This window comes from Larimichthys crocea, chromosome XV, assembly GCF_000972845.2.
Source record: "Larimichthys crocea isolate SSNF chromosome XV, L_crocea_2.0, whole genome shotgun sequence".
Taxonomy (NCBI): Eukaryota; Metazoa; Chordata; class Actinopteri; family Sciaenidae; genus Larimichthys; species Larimichthys crocea.
The window spans coordinates 18882373-18906794 of record NC_040025.1 but is presented as its reverse complement, the minus strand read 5'-3'; the positions used below and the strand labels follow the sequence as shown (position 1 = coordinate 18906794).

Sequence of the window (24422 nt, the reverse complement as noted above, 5' to 3'; positions counted from 1 at the left end):
TGGAAAATAACTAAGCACGAAGGAAGGAATTTTTCTCATAATGTATTCACATTCCATGTTCAGTTGAAGGACATCTAAACTTGAAAGTGCGCTCGTGATGTTAAGTGTGTGCTTTTTAAATTACAGAAAAGGAGCAGCAGAGAGAAACTGATGAATCACTGCACCCAGTAAAAAAAAAAACTAAATAAATAAATAAAAACTGGGAAGGAAGTACTCGACGATGAACAATTTCAAGATAATAAATTAAAGCTGCCTGATAATATTAAAGGGATGTTGAGTGATTCACACTGATATGGAGCAGAATAAAGACACATAATTAAAAAAGTCCAAAGTCTTATAAATAACAGATTGCTTTAGTTTAAAAACGTCCTTTTAAGTACTGGGGAGGCCCTTAGGTGAAAAGCTTCATTCATTCCTTAAAAGAATGTGTTCATGATTACACTCCAGAGATAAATGCAGCAACACACTTAGCACTTTACCTTCCTGCTAACAACTTACGCAGTACATCCTTGCTGTAATTCCCCCAAAGCAAACCAGTGGAACGTTTAGCTTGATATGTGAATTTGTTCTTGTGTGCATGTTCTTATGTTTATGCTGTTGTGTCCTCTTGATATAAAAAGCAATTACATTTTTTTTATTATCATTAATAAAATCATGAAACACTCAAATGATACAGGTCATTCTCTTACAGTTTGTACAAAAACTTGCATGGTATTTACACTGATGTGTATGGTCCTTCAGCCTGCTGTAAAAAATAAAAATAAAAAATTTCAAATATTTGGCTATTCAGGCTATATTTAATACCAGGGGAAGCTGAATTTAAAAAGTATCTTGAAAGGATTTGAAGTAGACCGTTTCAGCTGGAGCTTGGCTTTATGCAGTGACTGTACTGGGTCCACTGGGCTCGCTAACAGAGCCTCCGTGCCTGCGGCCGGAATATTCTCCGATAAATGAACCGTCCTCATTGAATTCTCCTCCACCGTCAGCGTAGTCAACCAGGCTGTCTCTGCTGACGCCGTCCCCCACTGCGTCATCGCCATTCAGGGAAGACAAGCCACTGCCCTTCAGTGGCTTCTCATCGCTGTCACTGCCATCAACAACAACAGAGAAGGATGGACGAGGTCAGTGGTGCGGCGCATAAACAAACACATTGTATAGTACATCAGGCAGATGTTTGGAAGAAATACAGAGGCTGTCTTTGATACAAGCACACATAATGTCACGTGACACAACACCAGCCTACAGCCTGTAGAGCACATATAGACTATTAAATGCTTGACTGATCCAACACACGCACACTCACACAAAGTTCTTATGGTTTCAATACATCACTACAGGCGGTAAGCAGGGGTGGATGCAGCGGCTGCACAGCAGGAAAGGGAGCACAAGGGAGGCGGGCAAGACTTGCTACAATCACTTCACTAATTGCTAATTGCCAAGGCTTCAGGACCAAAGGCAATTTCAAATCTCTTTAGAACCAGCAATGGAAATTGCCAGAGTGCAGTGAGAAAGAAGACGAGTGGGAGGTGTGTGTATGTGTGTATGCGCGCCAGTGTGTGTGTTTGTGTGTGTGTGTGTGGGAGGAGGGGTGGGGGCGGCTGAGATTGAGAAAGGATGAAGAAAGAGGGGAGAAGAGGTGGGGCATATGCAATCCCAGACAAACAGCCTGTCATTCCTGGTATTCCCGTGGGGCCCACACACAGGCCGAGGAGATTAGATGCCAATTTAAGGCTGGGCAACTGGCCAACTTGCAGGTGTCTCACTACAAGACGTGGGGTCACCTCAAAACACTGAGGATATTTTTCCTCCCTGTCCTCTTTTCTAATTCCCATGTTTCAACACCTCTCTCTCTCTCTCTATCCCCTTTTGGTTTAGTATTCCCATCACAGTGCGTCTGCAGTCAGGGACAGACGACGCTCAGGTGGCTGCTATATGATAGTGCCATTTGAGGCGTACTGTAGTTGACACCTGTGTCAAATACAAGCTTGATGTTTCGAGCAGCATTTTAGCGTGGAGACGTGGTTCAAGCCAAGATTACAAATCGTGTCTCCTTCACTGGGATTTTTAATAACCAATCTTATCTGTTCCATTTCATGAAGGCCGTTTACCATGCAAGCCACATAAGGTCCGCTTTCAACTCTTATCAAACCTTCATTCTCTGACGACTCTAGAGTGCCGAAGATAAGTGGCTGTTATCTAAGAGTAGTGGAATGCCGCAGCCGCTGCAGCCCACCCACAGTGACTTTGAATACAGTGATAAAATGGGGCTGAGTGTTTTTAAGCCCTAGCTCTCATTCAAGTCGTTGGTCAGGGTCCAGCTCTGTCTCAGCTGCCGTGAAAAGGCTTTCCTCAAGCTGCACAAACAGGTGTGCGATGGGGGCACATCACCACGCAAAAGGTAATTAAATTTGTCTCGCCACTGACCCATGCTGACTTGGTTTGGGGGCAGCACAGCACAGGTGGTGGAAGGAGATTTTTTTATACCCCCTCTTTGTAACGAAAGTTGAATTTGTTTTAGTTTAATGGTTTCGGGATAACTACTTTGCCTCATCTACTGCCATCTCCCCAACTCCAAAATATATGAGAAGATGAGAGGGATGAGGGGAAAAAAGGGAATGGAGATAAAAAAAATATGAGATAAACTAGCTGAGGAAAACATTGCATCACATTGTTGGCTAACAGCCTACCCCGGCTATGACACCTGCTGTTCTTGCACTGGACAGAGGGGCAAGGCAGCAGAGGGCTGTCTCCAAAGAGAAATTGTCTGAAGCATAATTACCACTTGTCAGCTCCCCAGACACGTGGAATACCAGTAGGTGGTCTATTGCCTTCAGAGATTCAAAGGGCACAAGAGAGCCCTGAATCTAGCTCTAAAGCCAGGAAAACAACATCATAGTAAGGCTAAGGGCACTCTGGGGGGACAGTAGTCAGCTTCATGAAACCAACCATGAGAGGCATTCTAAACAGAAAGTCGCAGCCAAACATCTGCACCAACTCATATTACCACTGCCTCTCCTGCCCAGTAAACTTGGTATCAGAGCTAAAATCAATACCACAACATTATACAATATTAATATGTTTTCTGAAAATACATGCATGTGTCACGACATGGTGGATTACTTGTAACATCATAAAACTGATGTTTGAAAAACAATATACTGTCCTTTATTGTAATTCTAATCAAAACTTGCATTGTATCATTAATTTGGATGAAACAATACCAAAATAATCATATCTTCGTAATAAGATTTTACTGAAGATTGCTGTATGATAATATCAAATTATTACAAAGCACTTCTTCTGGTTCTTTCCATCAGTGTTAAACCTAACAGAAAACAGCAGCAACAACAAACCTCAGCACCAGTACGGAAATACTGATCGACAACCCTATCCATTCACACAAACCTAGTCATTTAGAGATAGTGGACAGTAAAACCATACTTGTAGCATCTTTAAACTACTATGTAATCAATAATATAATCTATAATCTATAAACAGGACTGTAGACAATGCAATCTTTCGTGTTGAACAGAATCATAGTCTTGGCAAGAGACTCAGGAAAGCAATTGGCAGCAACCATACCATTGTGAGTAATCGTGTTCTAAATAATATGATGACGAGCAGAATCAAAGCAGACAGAAGAGGCTATTTTAGGTGATTTCTGTTGCGTGCACACAGACAAACACAGTATTGTCACATAGTTGCTGCAGTGCTGTCAAGCAAAATAGGATTCAGTCGATTTCCCTAAACTGTCACCGTAGCGGCTAAACAATGCAAACAATTGAAATTCTACAGCTATTATAAAGTACAACAGCTGTCTGCTTCGGGCTTTAAGGGTTCAGTTTTTCTCCATATTTGCTTAGTTTATATGCCTGTTTTATTGAATACAAAATATTTTCCATCAGCATTTCCTGTACGTCCAGAATCAATATATGTGTCTGCAGTTGAAGCTTTCTCTGTTGCAATTAAAAATGTGGTCTGTGCTGAAGATATTCTACTGGATACTAACACTTATAAAACACAGTGTGAATCAGGTTTTAGAGGTAAGCAGAGGCACTATACCAACATGTCATGTTTCACTAACAATCTACATCTTTTTATGTTAGAGGTGGCTGACACATAACATCAATAGGTTCAGTAGGCAGCTGATCTTATTCATAGGGTGATAGCGGTTGTCTAAGAAAACTCTTGGTTGCAAAGTGGGGTCATACTACCATCAATCCCCCCCCTAACCACACACACACACACACACACACACACACACACACACACACACCAAGCAAAATATCATCCTTAATCTGACCAGAGCTCCAGGGTATGTTTGTGCTCAGTTAAGATCTGGCATTCTGCCTTTGGCTGTAGAAATTAGACGCTTCCATTCAGTTCCACTGGTGGATAGAAAGCATGTGTTTTTTATATTCTAGTCTCATTCTCATCATGATCTTCAAATTATACTTTTTCTAAAAATGTCTGCTGGTTTACATCCTGTGGTCTGGTTACATACCATCAATATATGAGAGTATTGATGTTTAATTTGAGATTATTTCTGGTATAATGACATGCATTTACATGTATTGTATATGGACACTTACATAGTAACACTGACAATGTGTCTACATGTCTAATCTCTACAGAACTAAGCTGACTCAGAAATCAGAAATGTTAACAAAGTAACAGCACGTAATCAACTAAAGGGGAGCAAAGATTTTATTACCCACTACTCTTAACTACAGTTTGATTACCTAGCCTATTAAATGATGAGAACAATGTCTTCTGGGCTGATCCTGGCATAGATCATGAATGTGTGGTTTGCTTTTGGGATGGGAGAGAAAGAAAATTACTGTGACACATGACAAATGAGTTTCTCAGCCAGAAAATATTTAACATATGGTTGTTCGATTACAACACAGTACATTTCAAGGAGATAAAAAATGTCATTTCCTCACCCTCACACCCTCACAGCAGTACAGCTCACCTGTATTCACAGAAGGTGTCATCATTCATTCCTTGTGACTCCACGTCAAGGTGGAGGTCTTCCTTCTCTTTCACTGCAGGGGGAGGAAGACAGACATTTCAGCACCATTGTTAAAGAGCTGCACTTTCATCCATAGATGTTATTACATATTACTTGGTGCTATAACTAGTACTTTTGGCATATAAAATCGTTTGTGAAGCTTCAGATTCAGATTAACTATAAAGGATCCAGCCTTGAACATTTTCCAAAGGGAAATAACAAACAGAGCATGTCTGTCTTTTGTTAGTTTTAATCAACCTCAAGTTTACAAAAAGAAATGATCTGAACTTTTGGACCACTTAAGTGTATGTATAAGAGTTGAAATTAAAAAGTAACTGAAAAACTTTTGAGAATGACTATATGTGACTGTGTAAACATAATATCAAGTGTGGATACTGAAAGCCTCTCTTTTGTATGTCTGTGCAAAGTGCTACACATGAGCTCTTTGTATAAATATGCTTTAAAAAAATACCAGTTGTTTTTTTAAGAGAGACAAAGGAGGGATTTCATGAAAAGAGCTGGATGGGCAAAGGGGGAATCCAAAGGAGCTGATGAAATATTCAGAGCTCCATGTCAAAAGCTACCGCAGGCAAAGAAGCGGAGTGGTGCGGAGACGAAAGGAAAACAGGCTGGGAGGGAAGAAACCGAGTGAGGACACACTTTGCAGGTAGGTAGCATTGTGAGGACTGAACTTGGCAAAGGTGCATGGAAAGGTCTGCACAGGTGAGGGGTGGGGAGGTGTGGAACAAAGCCAGCTGGTTCCCACTCTCGTCTGGCTTGACAGGGTATCTAATCAGAGGTACCTGGCAGAGATAATGGGGCCACACAAATTATTTCACATGCAGTAAATCTACACTGGCTGCATGCATTTCAGTGGGCTTGGCAGGGTTAGCATGCATGATGCACTTCCAAACAGGGTGGGGGTCATTTTCACTCTCTCAGGAAGTCAACCAAAATCATATTATAAGTGTAAATGTGTAAAACTAGTGATGTTTACATTTCCGATAATTAAATTGCTTATAAACACACCAAGCTGGTGTCTACGTGTGCTGTACATTTCATGAGTTTGATTTTAATAAACTTCCTGAAGCGAAACAACAAGGGGACACAACCCTGGTCAAATGGTAACTGACCTTTTTCCATGGAGAACATGTCTCGTCGCTGGTTCGGCGATGGCGTACCTGCATACTTGCCACCTTTGTTTCTCCTAACAAAGCAGGCCATGAGTGCAACAAGGGTGAGGAGCACCACAGCACACATGGTCCCAATGATCCAGCCCTGGGTTGAAATGTCTCTCCGCTGACCTTCCGCACCTGAGAAACAAAACCAAGATGGAGAGCTCAAGGATCAATGTGTATTTGAGTATGACAGTCCCCTCAAGCCCTCTTCATACAACTTTATATTTGACTGAAAACAGAACAACATGATGGATTCAAGTTTGAGAGGATGTTCTCACATCATATTCGACACTCCCTATAACACTATCTCTTCTGAAAGAATTTTTGATAGGAGAAAAACAAAAACAAATGCACAGAGACGCAGGAAAAATAAATACAATCACATTCACCACAGTCAGTATCAATTCATCAATGATATGCCTGTATTGTTATGGCAGGTTACAAGTCAGATCACTAAACTCCATCGATTGTGACACCTCTCTCTCCTCTCACCTTTGACTTGAGTCTGGATAACATCTTCGAAAATGCTAGCGTTATCGAGCAGCCTCTTGGCCATGAGGCGTACAGTGTACACCGCCCCAGGGTGGAGCCCATCAATTACGTGGAAACTTTGAGAAGTGTTAACAGCCTCTGAAATCCGCCAGTTACCATCACCTACACAGCCAAGCACAAGAAGTGCACAAGCAGCAAGTCTGTATTAGCATCCACACTATCGAAAAAGAAGATAGGATGAGCCATTGCCATGAATTAAGTTACAAAATGTTTGTACTATATATAACTTTAAATGCACTGTAATACATGTTGAGGCAATCCTGGAAATGCTTGAAGTAGCCATGCAGATGTTAGGCTTATAAATTTTTTTAGGGGTTTATAAAAAAAAAAACCTTCCTAGTTACACCTAAACACGATGCCACCGCAAATTCATGTAAATGGTTCACAAGGCGGGGAAAGGAAAAGTAGCTTACGGTTATTCATATAAGCCACATAAAGCTGCGAGTCCTGCTGCTCCTCTCTGGCAGTCCAGCTGATTTTGGCAAAGGTGTCACTCACATAAGAGCTTATGTTCAACAGGGCCGGAACTGATAAAGAGAGACGAAATAGGAGGAGGAAAATAAGGAGGAAAGGAAAACACAGACAGACACAAAGGAAAGGAGAGAAAAAAAAAGCAGGAAAAGAGGATTAGCAGAGGCAAATAGGTTTCCCCACAGCTTGAGAACAGTTGCAGCTAGCAGAAACCCTTCAAGATGACAGTTCAAAAGGCAACGTTGGGCTTCAGACTTAATTGAGTGGAGCTGGATTTTGACTCATAAAGGGTAGATATAGAGATCGTGGGTGTGAGTGACATCTAGTCTTCACTGTCTCTTAGGCAAAGCTGGCATTCCCTGACGCCCCCCCCCACCATGAGCTGATATCAGAATAGATTAAAACGACACTGAATCCCATTGTTAGCTGAAAGTTGAGGTAGATCGATATGAAATCACAAGGATATCATTGGCTGTGTTTGTGTGAGATATATACCTAAAGGGGCATGAGTAGAATTGTCTGGGATAGAGCTGGGAAAGGAGCGAGAGCAGTTGTGGCCTGAAATGAAAGCAAAGCCTTAGATGTTAGATTTGTGCTACATACTGTCAGGTCTAATACTCTAAATTGTGCAACAAGCAAGCTCTACAGACTACATGAAGGCAGGATTGTTAGAGCAACCAGGAAAACAGTTTTAATGGCAATAACTGTACGAGTACAATGCAGCTGATAGTAAACAATGTAACTGTAGCAGTAGGGTCTACATAACAAAAAATTCAAACAGCGATTGTCAATTTATGACTGCTATTAGGGAATTACTCACACTATGTCTATACAACTACAAAGGGACTTTTAATGATGTCCAGCTACTCACTACACCAACACACCTACAACCATGCCTATCTTTATCACTACGTTTAGGTTAGTGAGCTGCTGCAGCTGCAGGCAGTGATACATACTGCTCTGAACAGGGGCCACAGCTGGAGTTAGGGACAAATCTTCAGAGGGATAGAAAGAAAATGAAATACAGCAGAAGATTACAGATATATGGAAAGCCAGCTTTAAGGTTTATGGACGAGGCACACACACACACACACACACAGCGCACACACGCATCTACTTAGATTGATACACATGGGCAGTGCCCCACAAATACAACCACATGCAGGTTTCTGCCTGTACGAGAGATCTGTTTGTTAGGGGTGCTTTGGATTTGTTTGTTGAAGCTGCACCACCAGAGGGTGCTTATACACGTTGTCCTCCCAATTACTGTACTTAATAATTCAAAGCAGCTTTGTTTGGAATTGACACTATAAGAGCGGAGTGTACTAAACTGTACAATGAGCTCAACCTTGCTTAAATCGCCTCAAAGCTGAGGAGATGTGCAAATTAAGGTGGTAATTCTTTGCAGGTTCATCCCTTTGAGTGAACACTTTCTCTTTTTCACATCATCATTTGAGACATTTCTTATAAAAATATTGATTAAAGCCACTCTAAACTAATTTCGAGCATATATATTTACATATGAAGTTTACTGCATTCATATATGGCTCTGAACTGATACTGAAAGCTACAGTTTCTCATTACAGTGTACAATTCTTTCGATTACAACACAGAAAATGTAACAATGTGATTATCGAAAAATGAACCTCATGCTGTAGCTGCATAGTTATTTCTGTATCTATTTCTATATTAAACCATTTTAAGCGATTTGTAGTTTACTGCGTGACAACATGTTTGGGGTCGGATTAATCTGAATTGAATTGAATATTAATGCTATTGGTTTGATAAACTGTGTTTGTAATTTTCCAGTGTTGACTAAACTGAAATTGCAATCGTTGGTATAACTGTATAAATGTACACATCATTCAATTTGCACACGTTGTTTTGTAGCTGAACTAAAACAATTAACCCTGCTGTACACAGACACAACCTGTCCTGCTATTACTGTTAAATCCTGAGCTGATTGAAGATGAATCCAACCTTTGATTATTATGTTTCTAACTAAAACTTTTTCAAATCTTAAGTTAAATATGTTGGCGATAACAAGTTCAATGTTCAAATGCTGTGCCGGGGAGCAAATAATTTAATCTCTGGAGGCGCTGGTTATTTCTGTGTGACTCTGTGCTTTTTGTCATGTTTGCAGTACTCTTTATCTCTGCTTCTTTGTTATCTCATGAGACCTGATGGAGAAAAATAGACATTTTTTTCTCTCCGCCATACTCCTCTGCTATAGCTGTTAGCTCTTTTGTCTCAGTTTTTCCTGCTCCTCTTTCTCACAGATGTTTCGCCCCATCCTTCCCCCCTCCTGTGTTGTTTTATGTCTGTCCTCACTTCAGCCACAATCTTTGCATTACAAAGTCTTTTGACCAAAAACACACACACACACACCAACACATCTTCTGATACTGGCTGTTTTTTTTTGTTCTGGTATGTTAGTCTGTGATTTGTCCAGACTATTTTTTTATTTTATTATTATTAAGGCAGTTAACTGCCTTAATAATAATGGCAGCTTAACTAAATGGCAATAACCATTAAAAGCTCATTCGGTCACAAATGTAAAAGGAACACTTCGTAGCCTTGCCTCGCTAACTCACATTTATTCTTTTCACTGTCACTCCATCACTTCCCATCAGCGTCTCTAAATTCATGGTGCCCTGGCTCTGTGCTATTGGCATCCATAAATCTACTCTGCTGCATTGTGACTAACATGCCCGGAGGACAGTGCTCCAAAACAGAACCATTTTATCTCCCAACTGAGCCTCTACTCAGCCGTATTTACAAACAATGCATCTAATGGCTCTCAGGCTGGACATCCACCTACAAGATGCAGAGCCTCTCAAAGGAAATATAAAAGCCAGAGAGGAATGAATAGCTTTTATTAAAACATCCAGAGATGGTGGATGCATATTCTCTAATGTGCTTACGTCTTTTTGCCTGACAAGTAATGAAGGAAGGAATTTTACAGGAACTTTGAACTGCCATGAAAGTCCAGCACGGATTTTTTAGTAATTATCGTGTATTATCAGGGCTGAAATGATCACCTGCCAAATGCGGCTAAAATTAAGTGCTGGAAGAAAATGCTGTCAATCTTTGAGCCAAATTGGTTGAATTAAATTATATGGTTCAACAAACCACCAGTGTAAAGTGTTCGCGAAGAGTTAAGCTAAAACAGACAGACTGTGCATGGCTTTACTTGATGTAAGATCCAAATTAAAGGCACAATGTGTGTAGAATTTGAACACTTTGACACCCCCTAGTGGGAAAATGCATAGGCTGAGAGCAACACATAAAGTAGCGTGCACCAATTTTGACCAGGGTTTATCTAATTTTTGTACAAAAACGAAACAATAATTCTGATATTAGAAGTATTTTAAATCATGCTATCATCTCAAATTCAACATAAATTAACTTTAATCATGTTAAACAAAGATAAATGTGCATGTAGTGGCTGAAAATTAGCTGATGGTGTAAACTACAACTATTTACCGTTCAAGAGAAAAGATGGGACTGTTTTCAAATCAACCTACTTGTATTGAGGTTGATTCAGACAGATTCATGTTTTACTGAGATGTGGACCTCGAGTTGTCCTACAGACCAACAAGATACTTGTTTAATTCCTGAATTCTCTAAACCCGTCTGTATCAGCAGTTTTGACAGAATAATTTTACCTGCACATCAGTTATTGTAAAATTGCTGACACCTATACTGCTGAATTTATTAACCTACCAAAATTTATTCAGCACATTGCTGTGGCTGCACATCAGAATTGTAACATATGTTTTCAGGTCATATCAAAAATGCTGTTTCTGACTGATGTCGTGAAAATTTCCTTTTACACATTTTGACTACAAATGTCAGACAAATCAGTAGAAAATAGAAAAATAGAAACAAAAATGCTTGAGTGGAGGTTTTGTTCTCTCCCCACATATCAGCCCATTAATTCACACTTGTTCAGTGGCTGAAATGGCTGACACAGTGAACAACAACCTGATTAACACATAAGGTCATTAAGAGGTATGTGCCACTAAATAGATCACACAGAACCACTGAAAGGAAGTGCAGAAAAGCTGATCTGGAGCTCCATGTTCAATTTATTAAGATCCTATAGCTACTTACTTAGTATGATAAGGCTGCATGCACTGAAAGAAGAGCCTATTTCTACAGTACTGAGCTCTATATTGGATCAGCTGTTAAAACCTGTCATGACCTCTAACATTCACTTTCCAGACTCCACTCTACTGCAAGCAAGGAGTTTATGAAATAGTAAAAAAAAAAAATAATTACCATCAAAGCTGGTATTGTAGTGAAGGATGACAACCTCTGTATATACTCATATACTATACTATACAGCAAATATAACAATATATTATTATTTGTTCATCTCTTCCTTAAAACTAAATCAAGTGTCATCTTGATTACTACAACTAGAGACTTTTTTGTGCTGTTGTTAGGCTGTTGATCCTAAAAACCTAACCTTTAAAATAATGTTCTCATTAGTTACAGGCCTCCATCTGTGAAGCAAGACACTCGAAAAGATATCTGATCAGCGTTCTGAAATTAAATAATACCCTGAAAAAAAAGTCAGGATATTAGGACAAACAAAAAGGTTGGTAATAAATGGATCAACATTTTTTTTAAGACATTTTTTTAAAAATAGACAAAAAACAACAATAGGATTTAATGGCACCCCATTAAAAATGTCTTTTAGATGTTTTAAATTTGCTTTGTACATACATAACTGAGAGGGAATTTTATATCTTGTCAGGGATTGATGTTGTCCAGAAATCAGCACTTCTTTTGTTATAGCTGCTTTTATGTCATCTTTCTTCATAGTGTTTAATGTAAATTTTCACAGCTATGCAGATGACACATGATTGTACATTTCTGTAGAGCTAGAACAAAATGCCTTAATCTCACTTACATCCTGTGTTTCTGCAATCAAAAAAACAAAAACAAAAAAATCCTACTAGGCCTCAAAGCCAAAGAAATCCACTATCCAAGAACCTTGGATCTCTCGTTGGCCAGATTAAATCAGAAGTCATGCTTTAAGCCTGTGTTGAATTTGAACCAAGCTTTAAATCAGACATAAGCACAGTGGCCAAAAGTAGCATTGTTTGATCTAATCAAGTTTATGTCTATCCCCACATCTCAGGGAATATGATGAACACAGCTAAGATACAGGTACTCCTAACATAGTGAGTTCCCACAAAGTGAATTCATGTTTTTATCCCAAGCAGACTGTTGCAAGTTTTCACTGGTCTTCTTCAAAAAGGTATTTAGAGGATAAAACTGATTCTCAATTCTGCTGCTAGACTTCAAAACAAAACTAAAAAGAGGCGGTACTGCACATCAGTGTTGTATGAGAAAACGTTATTGTGCTTTTATTAAAATCTCTGAATGGCTCACCAAACTGTTTTGACAAGTGAAAATCCAGAGAAGAAGTGATGCGAATATCAAAAACTTTGCATCAGATGATAAAATGTCCTGACTTTTTTTCAGCGTGGGATGAGCTCCAAAAACACTGGATCCCACAATTCCCACAATGCAATGAATAATCTTTGCAGTCGACCATCCATGCCTTGTAAACAGCCCACTTCTTTCCAACTCCAAGTGTGTAACACAGCCTTTACATAAATAAAAAATGTAGTGTCCAACCCCAGATAACCCTGATGACATCATCATTGTTTGAATTATTATGTTGCAACTACTGTGTCCGTAAGCTTCAAAAACAATTGGAGCTTTCATACCCAAACCAATGCCAGTTATATCTTATTAGCCACACTACCACGACATGAGGTACAGGTACACTGATTTCATCTACTCACGTCCTAGAACAACAGTGCTGCTCTCCTGGGCCAGCGGAGGTCCACAACCAGCTCGAGTGCAGGCAGAGAGATGGAAGCGGTAGAGGCTGCCCTCCTTTAAGCCCTGAAGCTGCCACTGGGTGGTGTCAGCCACAGTGATGTTTATCTCCTGGGAATCAACCACCTCCAGTGTGGTCTCATTAACTATAGAGGAAGGGGAAAGATGTCAGGTCAGTTCACGAGGCATGAGTGAGACTGCAACAGATAGACACAGAAGAAGTCATCACTGTTGTCTCGTGTTTTATGTTAATGGAACACAGCTATAATGAGGGTCAATGGTTGAGGGAGGGGGAAGATGAAGAGATGTCATGGTAGCTCATGCAGAGAGTGAATGTAGCAGCTACATGCTGTGACAGGTGAGCTGAGGAGGAATACATTATGAAGAAAGGTGAGATGAGATTAAAGGAGATAGAGAGCTCAAGAGGAGGGGGCTGTAAACAAGTGGCAATGGATGAAAAGAGGAGGAGGAGGTAGAAGGTAGAAGGAACAGAAGGAAATTGAGTAGATGTGATAAACACGAAACATGAAAAAAACAGTAGTGTTAAAGGACAAAAATTGCAACAGGTGGAGAAAGCAGAAGGAATATAAAGAGACAAAATAAAAAAATGAAACATAAGGCAGAAGCAGTAGTGGGAAACCAGTAGAGCGGCAATCACAAGCAGCATAATGTATCACAAACTTGCATTATAGATCAAAGTACAGTATGTGTGCAGACTGTAGAAAGAAGAGAAACACACTTCTCCTGAACCCTCCTCATTGAAGTCATTACTGTGCCAATGATGAAATGCAGGTGAGAACTGAATAAGTGCCAAGCCTGTAGTGCCGCTTCGGAAAATTGATGTTTGTTTGCAGCACAGAAAACCTGATGTTTTATGTGTTTATAAACATTATCAGATTATACAGTGAAAAATTACAGTGACTTGTTCACAACTTGAGCATGTGCAGACTGTGCACAATAGTACAACATTTATTATATTAAATCCATAGAATTAACAGAAAGATAAATTGAAGCTATTCTTGGAGTGCATGGAGTCACATGGTGAATCAGTACAAGTGAAAAACCTCCAACACCCACAGCCTGCATTGTGTGGGAATATCTGTGCAAAGTCTGACATCTGATACTGGAAAAAGCAGAAAGGAGAGGGGGACAGAGTGTATTGAAGAGATGGCCAGACTCTGTGGGTGCTGGTGGAGGCGGCAAAGGGCTGTCTCTGCCTTCACATTTTACACAAAAGACTTCAGAAATGTCAGCCGACAAGAGTGTAGGCTTTGAAAACAGAGGAAGCGTAATGAAAGCCCCTCACTCACACCTCACTCCTAACTATTCTCAAGCATAAAGGTAGTGTTTGTTTTTTTGTTTTTTTTTGTTTTTTTTCCAAGAAGAAATGTGTCTGAGTGATAAATGCCAAATAAATTTTTAGAAGAAGCACAAACAGTGCTGGCTTAAATGATCTTTCTGGAAGAGAAACCGCAGTGCAGGAGGATATGCGATAAGAAACGCTGAGGGAACTGTCAAACCACAACCTAAAGTAGCCTGCACAGATGGGCTGCTGCAGACCACAGTCAAGTGTTCTGTGTTAAACAGTGCAACCTAGTGTCTATGTAGTATGATACCACAAGAGCAGAGTGGTAAGGGAGAAAAATGTATAGATGATGTGAGAGGTGTAGTAGTATGTAGGTTTATCGAATGGGTGTGAAATCTGTAGGCTTGAAGCTAAACTGTAGTATCCCACATCCACCTCCTCCACATTTTCTGCCCTCTAACCTAATCTTTTCTCACCTACTCTCAACTAACAGGCAGCTGCAGTCCTGTTTACACTTCGCCCACAACACCTCACCCGACAGACAAGGTCCTGAGCTACAGCAAAGAGAAATCTATTCATAAAAACACTCACATAGCACCAAAGGTTTGCAAAGTGTAAGTCAATGAATGTTCTTCAAACAACTTTGTACATACTGAGGTGGTACTGCAGAAGATAACCAGTGAGGATGCCGTTTGCTACCAGGGGTGGACCCCATACCAGCAAAATGGAGTCATCCTGGGCATCAGAGGCCGTCAGGATGGGCACTTGCTCAGGAACTGTAAAAATGAAAGAAACGTTAATACATCGACTGTATAGACATGCTTCTCTAGCAGCTTGTTATTTATTTGGAATCTTTTCATCGCCTCAAAATGACTGTCTGTTTTAGTGTTGGGATATTTATAGCATGCTTGAATCAATCATGTCCAAATATGTTCACAAGTGTCGTTTCATGCTTCATATTATTTCTGTCATGCATGAAACTTTTTTGAGCTTTCTTATTTGTTTAACAGACGATAAACACGCTGATGTACGATGTGACACTTTGTCATTCTTAGTGACTGTGTGTCACAATGTCAAATATGTATATCACACTCGACCATGACTGAAAGTAGTTTTGATGTCACAAATCATGCTTGTGTGCACACGTCTTAAACCCAGATTTAAGGTGAGCACAGAGAAACTTTCCCTCCTCCGGCAGATGAATTTTAAAACCAGCTTTCTGATGTCACATTTATCATTCTGCACAGTGAAGCACAAACATCCAAATGAAGTACAATAAGCACACAAACACATTTTTGAGTGGAGCGGGATTTCAATATAAATGAAATGTGTGCCTCTGTTTAAAATCGCTTCCTCGTTGTCTGAGTCACTTGAACTGTCCACCAAGTCATAAATATGTTCCAAGCTCTGGTGTATCTGTCATTTTTTGTGTACTAAACACAAGTATTTTTAAGTGTGCGATAAGTTATTGCTGCGTAACCTCACCTCCCTCTGGAGTGCTGAAGGTGACCGGATCACTGTTGGGCCCATTTCCTTTCTTGTTGAAAACGTTGACAGTGAGTCTGTATTCAGAGAAAGGTTCAAGGCTTGGCACGATGGCATGACTCCTATTCCCAGGAAAAGACATGGACTGGCGTTCATCTAAAATCTTGTTGGGATTCAGCAGGCTCCGTTTTCTCAACCAGCGTACCTGTGAGAGGGAGGTAACGGACAATGTTAAAGAACGTGTCTGAACAGACCACAGAGAGAAGATGAAGAAGGAGAGTCAGCGATTAAGACAGAACAGTGAAATAGAAGACACAGAGGAGCAGAAACTTTGCCTGGTTTCCCCTTTAATGAGGCAGATACCTGGAATCAGATAACACATGAACTGTGAGTCTGAGATGTAAATCACCTCCAGTAATGGTGTGTTATAAAATAGCTACTTTACACAATCATGTGTCATTCTGTCATCCACTGTGATGCCTATGTACCTTTAATGACAACACCTATATAGGCGAAGACAAATGTGACAAAAGTATGATTTAAACAGGTTCTACATCATATGTTCATATTTAAGTACTTTTTGGATTAAAGATCACATATTACAAATTATTTTATTCAATTATACAACAATTAAATAAATGAAAGATTAAAATAAAATAGAAAAACACCATACACCAGTCAAGCTTTGAACTTATTTCTTGATTAATTCACAAGCCTGCTAAAACTGAGATGCCTCAGTGAGCATTAGCAGAAATCTCATCGATGAGTCCAGCCTCTACAGGTGGTTGGCTGCGGTTTCTTAGATAACTAATGAAAAAATCATTCAACCAGAAAACGTACACCATTAAAAAAAGGGGTCATTAGTGAAGTCTGAAAGACTGAAAGACAGACCGTGAAAACAAATCAGGTTGGATGAACCCCACAAAATCTTACACCATTACAACGTCAGGGAATAATCTTTCTCAATGTGCTCATTACTATAATTACTAGCAGATATGTGCATTTGTCAAGTTTAATCCACCCATAAATTTATTTTTGGATAATTGAGTGTTATGATTTACAAGCTATGTCAGTATTTCGCTCATAATGTCCGATGGAAGATTTGCTTTAAAAAAGTATGTATACCACAGCTGAGTCTGAGACTATTGGGATATAGCACTTAAAAAAGAAGATTCACTGTTACAAAATCACATAATGAACATTTTTCTACCTCTGTTTCAGCTGTAGCCTGCCCTGTTAAAATAACATTGTTTCCATTTACAGTATCGGTTGAAAGGGGCACATATAAAAGAGAAAACAGTAGAGGTAAATGGTGTCTCTTTCCTGGAGAGCTGTCTTTGATCATGACACACTGAAGACAGATGAGTGAAAATGGGAAATATCTGGTATAATGAGACTAATGAGAAAATGTGCTGGGAATAAAAATAGCACCAGATAATCCGGAAAAAGGATTTCGACCTTCCAAGTTAACCTTCCAAATCAAAGCTTGTATTATTAAACGAAACTCTTTGTCTGCTGCCTGTCGCACAACTTTGTGAAAATAATGGTCATTACTTAATAAAAAACACTGATAGAACTTTATATTAAACTACAGCAATAAAGTACATAATATCAATATAATCAGTAATTACAGAAGTCTTTAAAAAGTGATAGTTATTTATTCTGTTTTGTACAAAGTTGCAGCTCATTATCTATTTATCTTTTTGCATCAGTTTTATCTAGAAATTAAAGGTGGATAACCCTAAAACCAATAATTCATATGTATGCCTGATTACCAAGTCAATATTAAGTAATTACTGCACATGTTATTTCATGATTCCATGATAACACTTCTAATTACTTCTTTGGACTCATCTCACCGTCAATGCCAAGTAATTAATGTACTGTGTAATATTATGCTACAAAATCATCGCTGTTCAGAGTCCCACTGTTGCCATTTCAGTTATACATAGTAGTCTGAAAGAAATTATACTTCAAGACCATGAAAACTTACATCATAGCCCCCTAGATGACCTCTCACTGTGGTAGGTGGAGCCGGGGTCCAGCTAACTCTCAGAACAGTGGTGTTGAACACCTCCACTGCTACATCCCGTGGTGCTGCAGTGGGGACTAAAGAACAGGGGAATGCAGACATGGTGAAACAAGCCATCTTTGCAGAGACTCTTGTTACTACTACCATATTATATAAAGACAGAACGGTCTGAGCTGTTGAAAACAAAATGTATTCTTCTTAGTGCTTAAAGCTTACTGTATATTTATCTTTCATCAGGGACAAATACAACACCAATCATGAAATGCTATCTCTATTTTCTACCCTAGATGTTTCTGTACTGGTAGCAGGAAATGATGAAGCACTACAGAGAGAAGCAGCCATCGTGCCTCAGTAGGCCTACAGCGTGAAGTGTGTCGTGATCTGTCAAATCTCCCACACCTTCTGAGACAGAAGTGGAAATTTGGCATCCCTCTGCTCGACAAAGGTTATCTGCCACCTGCTGGATTTAGTAAAGGAGTTTCTCTTTTTTTCCTTTTTACAAAAGGGGAGGAAAAGTCACTACTGCACACCTGCACAGGGTAAAACCATGGGCAAAAGTAAAAAAAGGAAAGAACTTAACCTGACACATTTTCCTGTAGACAATGCCAAAAGACGACTGAAGGCAGGGTGAGATACGGTAACACAAAAAGTTCATAGTAAGTGACAAGCAAAACAACAGCTACATGGGCTAGTTCAGCGTTTAGGCTATGTTTAAAGGAAATAGTAAGCACTGAAGTGAGTTGCTTATTCACATATAATGAGTTTCTGAATTAAATGTAATAAGGACATGAATACATACAGTACAGGACATATAAAGTCAATAACTTACCATCTTCTCCAGAGTAACCAGTAACAACTTCAGGTTCTGGTCCCCAGCCGTGGCTGTTTCGGCTCTGGATTTTGATCTCGTAGGGGACAAAGGTGGAAGTGTTCCTCACCACAAAGGAGTGCCTTTTGACCAGATGCTCCCTCCAGATATCTTCCACCCCCAGTTTCCTGTAGCTCACCTTGTACTCGAGACCTGGGCCATTGTGTTCAATAGGCAACAGTGGCTACAACAGGACAGTGTACTGGTGACTTTGAAATCTTGAAGAATACTTCCATTCTATAAAGGTTTTATGAAGACAGATATGCTCTTACCTCCCAGCTAATGTCCATTTGATGAGGAAGATGGCCTTGAATTTTTATATTTTGTGGGTTTCTATCAGGAGCTTTGAAAAGAAGTTGAATATTTATATTCATAAATGAAAAAATAGTCGTAATCTTATTTTTGACTCTAGTCTCTTTTATTACATCTATCTATATTATTCAGCTAAAACGGACTCTATGAAAGTCATTTTATAAGTTTATTTAAATGAGACTCAAGGCTAACCAGCACTATGTGCTGGAGCTAATATTTGGGAACTTTAAGGACTTCTGAGACTAAAAAAATACCCACTACTGCTCCCTACTGCTGAAAGTGCTGTAACCAAAACAATGCCTCCCCAAACACTCTACACTATAAAATGTAAAAACTTTACATGCTGTCAGAATGGACAGATAACCACAGCCAAAAATGTTAATTAAAGGGAGTGAGTCTCACCAGCAGGGGGTGTTTTGTATCTCTCAGTGGGCTCACTGGGGGGTCCCGGTCCAACAACATTAACAGCATACACTCTGAACTGGTAGTTAAGGTGTCCGTGTAGTGCCAGCTCGGCTGTTGCCTGGTTACCAGGGACTTTCTGTAGCTCCTTCCACCTGCCGGGCTCCCATTGGTTCTCCTCACACTCCACTATAAATTCTGTGTTCATGGAGGAGACAGGAGTCATACACATTTCAACTACCATACAACTGATGAAAGCATGCATTGGACTTTTATTGTACTGTGCAGTCCACTATACGTTATTGATAGTTCTAAACAATACATGTTGAATGCTTTCACAAGACCAATAAGTAAATATTTAAACATTAATTCTCACTCACATGTCTATACATTATGTACAAACGTCAGGGAGAACAAGGTTAGCCATATCATAAGATACACACACTTTGTAGTATCCTTAAAAAATGAAAGAACAGAGCTAAAAGAGAGTTAATATGGACTTATTCCTGGAATGACAGACGTGTAAATTAGTCATGCAACACTCCACCTGCAAGCGTGTCAAAGATGAGAATGATTTATATGTGTCCAAAGTCTCAGTTAACTACTCCCTTGGAGTACCCGACTGACTGTTTATCATGTTGGGATTAATAAATGAGCAAACAAGGGAGTGATTTCAGACACAGCCATGGCTTTTGGCAATTTCCATGGCAAATTAATCATGAATATTTCTACACACATCCATCTGGTGCTGAGCCAAGTTGCTTGATCCACATATCAGTTAAAAATGAGCTGGTCTTACAACTGATGTCCATTGCTCCAAGATGTTTAATTAGACAATTAAATGACTACACATTTCAGTCTAACAAATTATCTTCTTCAGGAATATCTACTGTAATTTCTGATCATAGATAACAGGTATCAAAGCTAATAAACATCACAAGAGGATACATTTATCAATCAATACACATTCTCATCATGACTACGTTCCAAAAATAAATGAGCCCCTTTTTGAAGCGTAAATCAGACACAAGATTCGCTGCCAGGATCCTCGGCACTTCACAGCAACTTGCAGCCAGCACTTGTTAAAGAACTTTTGCACTCAACAGTGATCACAGCAGCTGAATCTCTTTTTTACAACAGAGGAGACATGACAGCGATGTTCAATAACTAAATTAACCTGCATCAGAGACCAATTCAGTTTTTAACAGTCGTCTGCAGACCTAAGGTGATGCAGTTCAACCTGTTTTTGTGTAAAAACTTTTATCTACACAGTCTCAACTACCAGCTTGTTTGTTTATGTGCAATACTATTATGTGATTTATTGTCTCTTACGGTGAGAGAAGAAAGAAAAACTTCCACCTCTAGTTGGACAATAAAGTTGGAATTTCCTAACATTGTCCTAGGGATGGCCAGAGTTGACATGCGGCTAACAAGTTCACACTATTTATTTTGTAAAAACACCCCAAATAAATAACAATTACATCATTACAATTACTGTAAGTGTAATGACTGACAGTGGACAACAGTATACAAGTTAATGAGCCAACAAGTCATTTTTCTTTGTTGCATTTTGTCTACATTAGTATCTACCTGTTACAGAGCTGTTGTGATCACTCCCAGGAACCCAAGACAGCAAAACGTTCCTTGGACTCTTAAGTTCAGACATTTGTAAATTTTGGGGGGCATCAGGAATGTCTGTAACACAACAACAACAACAACAACATTGATTGTTCAGTATCAACGGTCAGTTTCATGACCAAACATCTGGAGGATTTAAATATGATAATACCATCCAAACCACAATGCCCTGGTTTAAATAAATAATTTCTCAGTCATTTCAAAAAACATGCAAATAATAATTATTGACATTCTATACTATTCTATATATATTATATACTATATATATATATATATTATTTACAAAACCCTCTTACCCAATACGGTGAGTAGTGCAGTGGCATTGTCCTGGTCTATGCTGGTTCTAGCAATGCATGTGTATAGTCCCTGATCACTCAGGTTCACATTCATGATCTGCAGCATGCCATCATCCACAAAGTATCTGAACAAATGAGCGCATTTGTTAGTATTAGTATAGACACAAATATAATCAATCAGTCAAGTAGAAATTATTCACTGAGTATGTACAGTACCTCAGCCAAAGCTGCATAATTCTCTACACTCATTGCTTTTATTAATATGAACTGTTCCAACTACTGTGACTAAAACCGTGGCATGTTTTTAGATAACAAACTGCCTAAGGACCAGTCCAAAAAAAATATATAACCTTGGTAGACCAACCAACCAAGAGACCAACAAAATTTCCTGTCTTCAACTCTCTACTGATCAGGAACAAAGCTTTTTGTATTTTTCATCTTGGTAAAGACACTGAACAAATCCATCTTCAGCAAAAATACACCTGAAAATCAATGGAAACACTATCAAACCCCAGCCACCTACTTGGAATTTTCCTCAAAGGAAAGTGAGATCTCCTGTCCATCCTTCCTCCATATCACCTCAAAGGAGCCTTTCAGGCTTTTATCATAGGCTGCCTGGCACACAAACTGAGCTGTGGTCCCACTGATGATCTGTGCATCCTGAGGTGGATCTACTATTTCTGTCGGGTCTAAAGATAAAAAAAATAGCCAGAAACAGAAGCACATACATGAAATAAAAACAATTAAAATATAATGATATTTGTCTTCTTAGGCAGGAGCCAAAGGTAAAATCATAATTCCTGCATGCTTCAAATAAGATGTGAATATCTGAAGTTGAGCCAAATTATTTATTTTATGAATTAGTCTTTCCCGCAGCCTTTTTGATATGTGAGACATCTAATAAAATGGAATATCTTGATATAGCTCAATAAATCTACATTTTAATTTGCATTTATGAAATGTCCCTTCAAATATATTTCTAAATATGTTCCACCATATTATTATTTATGCTGCTTTTTTTTATAACATCAATGAAAGATGAATTTAGAGTTGAGATGCCAGGATATTTACTGCTGGTGCTAAAAGGCAGGATGTTTCTAAGGACCTACTAAGACTACTAAACACAACAGACCATGTTAAAAAGAGATGAAAAAAAGGTTCTCCCTTCCAGATCTTAAACTTCATGTAAAATGACATAACAATGTCTTTGTTGGGTGATTTAAACATTCTATTAAACCAATGACCTGCAAAAAAACCCCAAAATATTTCAGTTACAAAATAATGAGACCAAGTGTGGTTATAACACATTTACTTTGATTTTAAAGGGTCAGTTCCCCTGAATAACAAGTGTTTTATCCACCTCTAGTCTAGCCAAGCAGACAAAAGCATTTGAAAAGCTCTCACTGTCATTTATGTAACTGGCCCTTTGATGAATAATTGTGTGTGCACTGACTTAGTACTAATCCCGCTTAAGAAAGTCAACACTAATCATGTTGTTAAGATACCTTTCACATCCAGTATAGCATTGACAGCCGACTTGCCCTCCGTGTTAAAGGCAACACACACATATTTTCCACTGTCGTTTTTTTCTGCACTGATGATTTGCAAAGATCCATTTGGAAGTGTGAAAAGTCGGTCCCCCTCGTTGGTTTCTGGAGTCTCATATTTGACCCTAGGAGCACAATTTAAGTAACAAAACTCATTAAAACGGACATACGTGTCAAAATTAGATCATATCATGCAAACATGTAAGTGATCTGGTTCATTTTTAGACATCTGCAAATAAATACAATTATAGTTACATGACAAAAACGTATCACACAAAGAAGGTGTAAAGTTCTTCTGTCTTGTATGTGTCAAAATGTGTGAAACTTCTCACTGACAAACGTCACTGAGACTCATACCTGTTCTCCCTGGTGAACACTTACCAAGAGATGGCAGGTGGTGGGGAGCTGAAAACACTGCAGTTCATGATGATGTCCCCTCCCAGTACTACAGCATACTCTTGGTAGTCTCTTGTCAATATCCGTGGAGCCATATCTACGAGGAAGGGGAAGGAGGAGATATTACAGCTGCTCAAATGTCAAGTTATAGCCCATGAGATTTTTTTTGTTAACAGGAAATAATGGCAGAAGAAAAGATGACTGAAAATACAGATATACTGTAGTTCAAACAGAGGCACAAGCATCACAACCCTCTTGTAACACTTCAGGAGATATAACATGTTTTTATAGAGAGCCGAAGTAATAAAATAAGATTAAAAATCTAGGAACATAAACTTGCTCCACCAAATAGTATGGTGTGTGGTTCATTCCAGGATCACATATCAGGTAAAAACAATTTAACATCATTGTTTTGGAGGTTTTTAAAAGATATTTACTTTTTGAGCTATTATTTGAGAGAGACAGCTGAAGAGTGACAGGAATGTGGGGAGAGAGAGAGATGGGGAATGACATGCGGGAAAGAGCCGCAGGTCGGATTCGAACCCTGGCCAAGTACTGAGCCTTCGTACATAATGCTGCTGCTCTGCCAACTCAGCTAACCGACACCCCTAATATAATTGTTTTTAACAGTTTTTAAATCAGGTTAAATATGATCAAATACAGCATAATCATGTGCAAAGCTGAAATGATTTACCAATTAATTAATTTGTTAATAGATATTTTTAAGCAAAAAATCTTCTAAAACAAAAACAAAGTAAGCAATCTACATATGTAAATCTGGGCTTTGGGAAACCGTGATTGTGGCCTTTTTTTTTTCTTTTTGCTGACACTTTATAGTCGAAGCAATGAATAAATTATTTAGTAAAAATTAAACACTGAATTAATTGAGAATTGATAATGAAAGTAATCATGCACGTTCCTGTTGCAGAGGGGGTGACACTCTCTATAGGTAGGACTCTTTTCTCATTTGAGTTAACATCTACTCCTCCAGACGGTGACATATTCATGAAGCATATGCTATCAAGTGAGGAGTGTTAGAATGGAGATAAGTGAGTGAAAAATA

The 24422-nt window shown here is 39.1% G+C and overlaps 1 protein-coding gene across 6 annotated transcripts in view; it reads right to left on the bottom strand.

Moving 5' to 3' along the window:
• Nucleotides 1–613: 613 nt before the first annotated feature.
• The window catches only part of chl1a (cell adhesion molecule L1-like a), a 47374-nt gene continuing 23565 nt past the window's right edge, over nt 614–24422 (bottom strand). For 3 of the 6 annotated variants that reach the window (XM_027288915.1, XM_027288917.1, XM_027288916.1), the window contains 17 exons: nt 23345–23456; nt 22922–23088; nt 21940–22105; nt 21417–21541; nt 21073–21177; nt 19483–19680; nt 19041–19111; nt 18730–18952; nt 17862–17977; nt 15869–16073; nt 15037–15159; nt 13041–13223; nt 7158–7271; nt 6685–6846; nt 6148–6327; nt 4976–5048; nt 614–1087 (listed from right to left, as the gene is read on the bottom strand). In XM_027288915.1, the coding sequence (XP_027144716.1) occupies nt 874–1087; nt 4976–5048; nt 6148–6327; nt 6685–6846; nt 7158–7271; nt 13041–13223; nt 15037–15159; nt 15869–16073; nt 17862–17977; nt 18730–18952; nt 19041–19111; nt 19483–19680; nt 21073–21177; nt 21417–21541; nt 21940–22105; nt 22922–23088; nt 23345–23456 (2537 nt within the window). In that variant the 3' untranslated portion in view covers nt 614–873. The remainder of the gene's footprint in view (nt 1088–4975; nt 5049–6147; nt 6328–6684; nt 6847–7157; nt 7272–13040; nt 13224–15036; nt 15160–15868; nt 16074–17861; nt 17978–18729; nt 18953–19040; nt 19112–19482; nt 19681–21072; nt 21178–21416; nt 21542–21939; nt 22106–22921; nt 23089–23344; nt 23457–24422) is intronic. The other 3 variants (XM_027288918.1, XM_027288920.1, XM_027288919.1) reach the window with 3 other exon arrangements.